This window comes from Austrofundulus limnaeus, unplaced genomic scaffold, assembly GCF_001266775.1.
Source record: "Austrofundulus limnaeus strain Quisiro unplaced genomic scaffold, Austrofundulus_limnaeus-1.0 Scaffold1, whole genome shotgun sequence".
In the NCBI taxonomy this organism is placed as follows: Eukaryota; Metazoa; Chordata; class Actinopteri; order Cyprinodontiformes; family Rivulidae; genus Austrofundulus; species Austrofundulus limnaeus.
The window spans coordinates 7431824-7438547 of NW_013952403.1; the positions used below are offsets into that span (position 1 = coordinate 7431824).

Here is a 6724-nt window from a genome sequence, read left to right on the forward strand (position 1 = left end):
ATATATTTGTTCTTCTATCCTCATGAGGACTTTGAACTGACTTTCATTCATTTACTGGTTACTTCTATAGCTAGGCACTTTGATAAATGCATCGTCCAACCCCGGGTGTGCGTCCGTGTTTTCAGGTGAGCTTCAGTCACTATTTTTAACTACTTTTGATGCTTAGTCCCTCCATATCATTTCTAAATCTATCTAAAGGTTTTATCTACGTGTTCTCTGCTTTGGTTTGAAAAACTCGTGAAATTGTGACGTGCTCTATGTCTACGGGGCTCTGCATTTTTTTATGGCGTTATGGAAGTAATGTTGCACCTGCTTCCTAATTTTCAACTTTTAATGACCTCTGAATCTTGAATATGTGGTCCAATTTAAAAAAAAAATAATAAAGTCCTCACCAGGTAACAAAACCTGCACACACACACACACACACACACACACACACACACACACACACACACACACACGCGCGCAGTCTTGCTTCATCATTTTGTTTTCCACCTTTCCACTTTATTGTTTTCTCCCACCATCTGCCCTTGCTGTAAACTTGCTGCTGGGATGCTCATTGTTCTCCTTTGCCTTGTTTCATAGGTTTTGATTTTTATTATGGAAAAGTGCCCCCACCTCCAAACCAGCACAAACACCCCACTGCTCCTGTGCTTTATCGTACAGGAATAAAAGGAAAAGAAGAGAGCAGCTGACTGAAGTGGTCCTTGAGGGGTGACATTTTTGACTCAACTACCATAAAAACACAATAACAAGGACAAGTTGGCCTTAAAACATGACTTCAAATAGACTATTTATTTTGTTGTTTTCTTTAACATACTTTTCACTATCTCAGCAGCACCCATTACTTGAACACACTAAATGGACTGCTGAGTGAATAATTCTTCTCTTGGTGTTGCACACATTTTTTTTGATTTCCACTCAATTGGAACTAAATAGCCAAATAAAGCAGGATTGGAAATGTCAGTAATCATTCGACTGCGGATTGTAATTGTTATATTTTATGAACCTGGCTTTAACTTTAGCCATATTTAATGGTAAATGTCAGGAAATCATTTAACACAAGCTATATGACGATAATTGCATTCTTCCTATAAAAAGGAACCATAACACGGTCGTAATTAGGTGTTATGAAATCATTGTGATTGTAAGCTGCCTGTTTGCCTGTTTAATTAAGCCTTAAGGCTTCACCGTGCAAGTTGAGGAATATGCTTGCGAAGAGAAAACTTATTTGTTTTTCTGTTTTATGCAAACCTTCACATTTATGCTTCAATCTCATCTTATGCAAATCTGCCTTTTGTGTCTTCAACAACAATCAACAAAATATTGCTAAACATTACTTTTATTTGGAACATAGCTGTAAAATGGAAAAAAGATAGCTTCTTTACCACTTTAACTAGGAAAGGTGATTTCTGCTACTCATATTGATGGAGCTGAAACAACAGACAAAAGGGAATGTTATAGTCGTGATAAGAAAGTAGTAAAAACTGTATGGAGACAGCAGTGACTTACTTCTTAACATATGTGAAGAAAAACATAAACATCCTGACTTGATGGAAATATGAATAAACTAACAGAATGAATGTGCATTTCTGACATTGTTAAAACAAAGAATAACATTTACTCCTCAGAAAATAATCTTTGGTGACCATTCAGACTCACTGGAACAAGCTAAAAGAAAATTAAGATAGGCTGTGAAACGAGTGAAAACAGGCAAAAGCCAAACATCTCCAACCTGAGAGTTGAGTTTTGCAGCTTTGCTGACATCTGATATGAACTGAATTCATCTAAAAGAGCAGTTTTTCTRCATAACGTGTTAGCATTTCCAAAGGAAATTGTGTTACTGTAAAAACCAGAATTGTTAAAACCTTTCAAGTGTGTCTGAGGGAAAATAAGTAACTGCACTGAGCCACTGCCCCCAAACAAGTCAACAGAACATATAAACTGTGAAAAATTGTTTGCCACAAGTATTGATGCAGACATTAAAGCCACAAACTTGACAAAAAACACAAGCATGAAAAACAAAGTTATCAGCATAGAAAATATTACATTTTCAATATTGTTTTATTCAGGTTTACAGCACAAAACATTAAATATGACATTTGTTATATATTTAAAAGCAGAAAAACTCTGAAGTAATTTGAAAAAATACTGCAACTATTGAACAAAATTCCAACATGCAGTAACTTGACACGATACTAACTAAAAAGGCTGGTTCACCCCAAAGATCTGGTCCCCCGGCACAAACAGAGTAATGTTTTGTATGCTGTTAAATGCCAGGAGGACTGTGACCAGTTATGCATCAGGGAAACAAAGCTGCCACTGGTCAAAAGAATGGTTCAACACAGAAGACCAACATCATCAGGCCAGAACTCTGCATTTTTCACTCATCGACAGGCCATCAGTCACTCTTTCAGTGATGAATACGAACTCACCCTTGATAAGGAGGAAAGTTGGCTTGAGAGAGGAGTGAAGGAAGCATCCATCTGTAAATGGGGGAGGGTGGATCTCCATGTCCAATTATCCCCCTCTTACAATGCTGTATGTGAGTATGACTCAGCCCCCTGTGAACAATAGGTGATAATCAGGGTCCTAACAATAGTTAGGCTGATGGTCCTCTTGCATGTAACCTAACAGTTTGGATTGTCATTGCTAACTTGTCTGTCAACCACAGGAAGGTAAAAGGCTTACAATTTATCTGCAACTCCTCAGACTGAAYAAGTCTCTTAGAGAAGAGACAAAATTTTSTTTTAAACAAAGAACTTGTCCAGAAGACCTTCTGAATACTTTAGACTATCTAAAACTACTTTAAAATAAGCTAAATACTTGAAGAAAACTAAAACATGGAAAACAGAAAAAATGTGGCTTAAAGCAACTATTAGCAAACTATTAGCTAAAAGGTAATGGTACTAAGAGGCTTACTAGAAGCTAAATGTAGCAAAGGTTAGGTAAAAGTAGCATGAAGTCATCTACAAGTTAGATGTTGCAAAATTAAAGCTAAAAGTAGCAAAAGGCCCTTTATAAGTTAAAAGCATCAAATAGCTAGCTAAATGTAGTTCAAAGTCAAATATATGCATTAAATGTATAAAAATAAAAACTTGGCTAGACTCTACAAACATAAAACGGCCACCTAAAATCTAAAAGCAACAAAAGGCAATGTAATAGAACAAGAATGCTGAATACATTTCCAAAGTGAACAATGCCTTTGAATAAACTAGAAACCAAATTCTATTAAGAAAGGATTGGTTTAAAAAGGTAAATTCTTGGAAAAGTTTATAAAACCAAACAGCCACAGCAACTATCTTCTGAAATAAAACTATGCAGAAGTAGGCTAGGACTGGAAGAAAAAAAAAAGTTGAGTGAATTTAAATTCGGGCCATTTTGGAACCTGCCTCTGTCCGTGGTGCTGAAACACGCCAGCCTGCATGTGAACACTACTAACACTAACCGAAACTGGCGCAGATTTCACGCTTTGTGTGACTTGATTTTTCAGAACGGTGCGCGCGAGCTGGATTTGTCTCAAATGGTGCGCGTGGCTGAAGCAGGATTTGTGTTTATACACACACAGAACAGAGCTCTGACGGGGCTCCCAAATCCTGCCTGCGCTTTGGGTGTGAACAGAAAAATAAAATCCGCCAGCTGAAAATCAATGACAGGGTTAGAAAGAGAGAGGAGGGGGGAGGGAGGGAAAGGGGGCGGTGTCTGATGACAGAGGAGGGGGGAGGAGGAAGAGGAGGAGAAGGTCCTCTCGCTGCTCCCCCTCTTTTTCCCCCCTTCAGTCCTACCAGCAGTCCGGTGCTGCCGGAGTTTCATCTCCCTTCCTCTGGACTTTATTCTCTTTCTTTGAAGCTGAAACGGACCCCGACGAATRATCCCGGGTAGGTAAGGCACCGTTACTGGACTACCATTTGCCAAATAAATAATGCAATATTGAGGAGGAAAAAAATGATTAGCTCCCGTCGAGTTTGGTGTGATGGATAAAGGAGCTGAACCCGAGACAAAGCTCCGTGGGGGGCGACAGTTGTGTCGGCGCCGTTAATTGCTTTGCAAATGAGAAGCTGCTCGTTCTGTTGTGCCCCCATCTGCCGCGGTGACAACTCTCCTGTGTTTATAATCCGATTAGACAAAGGATAAGCACTTTGATCAAATTATCACTCCACTCCCTACAAACCCGGGTTAGTTTTGGTTTTAAAATTTTTCCATTCGAACCTTTTTTATGCGCCACAGTGTAAGATTTGTGTCTTTAAAAGTGCTGAATTTTACTTTTTTTCCCCTCTCGTCACAAACAAGACTTTGCAGCATATCATGCTCCTCTTCTACATGCGCTTTTCTTCTTAGACTCCCTCAATCCATCTGTTTCTTTTTTTAAACCTTCCTCTCCTGTCTGTGCTTTCAGAAGATGCTCTTCTTCCTGCTGCCTGCCTTGGCTCTCTTGCTGAGCAGAGAAGCGGCAGTCTCCGGCAACAGTCAGGAGAAATGGCCCGGCACCGTGGCTCAGTACAACAAGGACCGACCCTGGGACCGATTCAGAGATGTGAGTTGCATAGACAGAAGAAGCCCAACATCCAGTCGAAGGAACGGGTAGCATGAGTAGCTTCAGTGGGCATGTGTGGGTTTTGTTCATGTGTGTGTGAGAGAGGGTGAGCACACTACGCCCTTGATGCACACAGTGAGTGCTTGAGCACTTGCCAGCAGGCATAATCCACCTTGTAGAAACTCAGCAGGTTGGAGTCCTGGTTGAAAGCCAGGCCGACTCTTAGACAAACAGCATCACACTGCTGAGCARGGCGAAATAATTATCTTATCGGTCTGTTTGTCTGAGTTTTCCCCTCATTGAACTGCTTGATTTTACTCACCAGCGTTAATATTTTGGTATCCTTGTATCAACGATCTACTATAGAACAATTAACTTTACAAGATGAAAACAAAACAAATAAGCAAACAAAAAAAAGCCCACAAAAGTTCTAGCTTATTTTACACTATATTCTTGTCATCCGGTTAATTTATTTGCCATTATTTAACCAGGCAAATCCCATTGAGATTGCAGATCTCTTTTTCAAGGGAGGCCTGGGCCTGAAGGCAACCTATTGTACATGTTTTTGTGTTGTGGGGGAAACCGGAGTACCTGGAGAAAACCCACACAAGCACGAGGAGAACATGCAAACTCTGCACAGAAAGACCCCAGGTCTGAACCAGGGATCAAACCCAGGACCTTCTTGCTGTGAGGCCTTGGTGCTAACCACTGAMCCATCGTGCTTAKTGGCTAATCCCCACAAAAAACAAAACAGCTAGACATATATCCTATAGATGGATATGTTTTGTTTCAACTTTGGGAAGCTTTCTCTATTTAAATCTGAGCAGGATGGAGTTCCAAGCTTTAAACTGCAATCTAGCCTCACATCCATAATAATCTCACCCCAGTCATGCTAGAMAGTCATTAAGGGTCTTTGTTTCCTGGCTCACAAAAGAGACGTTTTGCTCACATGCATGAAGGTYTGAATTAGCGGGAAAGTGACAGGGTGTCGAGCTCAAAGATAGATTCAGCGAGAAAATTTGCTCATGCTAACGTCGACGTGCGACCGAAATAACTTCATTTTGTTCTCCCAGGAACTCCGAGAGCCTGTTCTTGACTCAAAATCCCAACAGAGCTGATTTTCTCAGGCATATCACAGCTGTCACYTGACCGGTCAGAACAGTGTTGTGGGTGTGTTTATGAGGAAAAGTGGGTGAATTGCAATGACGTCGTTTTACTGMGTTGTCAAGGAGCAGCTGGCCAAAGTTTTTAGAAAATACCGCCGTCTTTACAAATGTTCCTTCCAAACTTGTAAAGATAGCGGGGATCTTGTGGATGGATATAGCGGCCATTATTGTGCTCATTGGAGACAGTGGTGAGCGATGTTTGGACCAATAGAGACAGTACACCTCGGCCAAACGGTGTAGGGARGCATTCCCTCAAGTTTGCACCATTTGTCAGAAATACTGGGTTTCTCTTTGTGACAAATTTGCAGAGTTTGTTTCATTAAAATGTTTGGAAGTAATAAAGAAAGTCTGTACAGCCACAGAAGAGTGAAGACCCCAGCGGGAGGAAAAAAATCAATTCCAGCACTGTAGGAAGGGGGAGGAGCTTCCTAGAAGTTCTGCGCTGCAGTTTTCTTACTGAACATAAAATGTTCATGCAGTAAAGGACATGTCACAACTGAGCTATTGATGTAAAAGGCTTCCTCCGCCCACCCTCTCAAAGCATTTCAACACAAGACTCAGCCATCCCTTTTACACCTCAAGAATACTGTAAGTGAGGACTGAAGCTGATATTTTGGACAGTGTGAGATTGTTTTAGAGCGAGATGGGCACTACAGTAAAGCTTCCTTTATGTGTGTTCAACATCAAGAGCACGAGTTCCCCTCCATTCTGTTGATATTGCTTCTGTTGTATCAAGTCAGTTTAATATTGTGAGTTCCTAAGGTTTATTTTTATTGGAAAGTGCATGATCTCCACCTCCACTGCAGACTCCTCTGGGAGCCCTAAAAGGGTTATCCCTTAGGTTATCTTAAATAATTTACAAACCGAGAACAGATCTTAGCACTTAGAGATGTTTTTGCATGTCTTAAAGTCGTTGAAGAATTAGGGCAAAAATTCTGCTCTGTTTTGACTATTTTGAGTGAGTGAGTGAGTGAGTGAGTGAGTGAGTGAGTGAGTGAGTGAGTGAGTGAGTGAGTGAGTGAGT

The 6724-nt window shown here is 40.6% G+C and overlaps 1 protein-coding gene across 6 annotated transcripts in view; it reads left to right on the forward strand.

Moving 5' to 3' along the window:
* Positions 1–6724, forward strand: part of spock1 (SPARC (osteonectin), cwcv and kazal like domains proteoglycan 1) — a 174781-nt gene that overhangs the window by 10285 nt on the left and 157772 nt on the right. For 2 of the 6 annotated variants that reach the window (XM_014007751.1, XM_014007792.1), the window contains exons 1-2: positions 3692–3878; positions 4397–4534. In XM_014007751.1, the coding sequence (XP_013863205.1) occupies positions 4400–4534 (135 nt within the window). In that variant the 5' untranslated portion in view covers positions 3692–3878; positions 4397–4399. Of the gene's footprint in view, positions 1–3691; positions 3883–4396; positions 4535–6724 lie in introns of those variants that run through there. The other 4 variants (XM_014007769.1, XM_014007760.1, XM_014007777.1 and 1 more) reach the window with 4 other exon arrangements.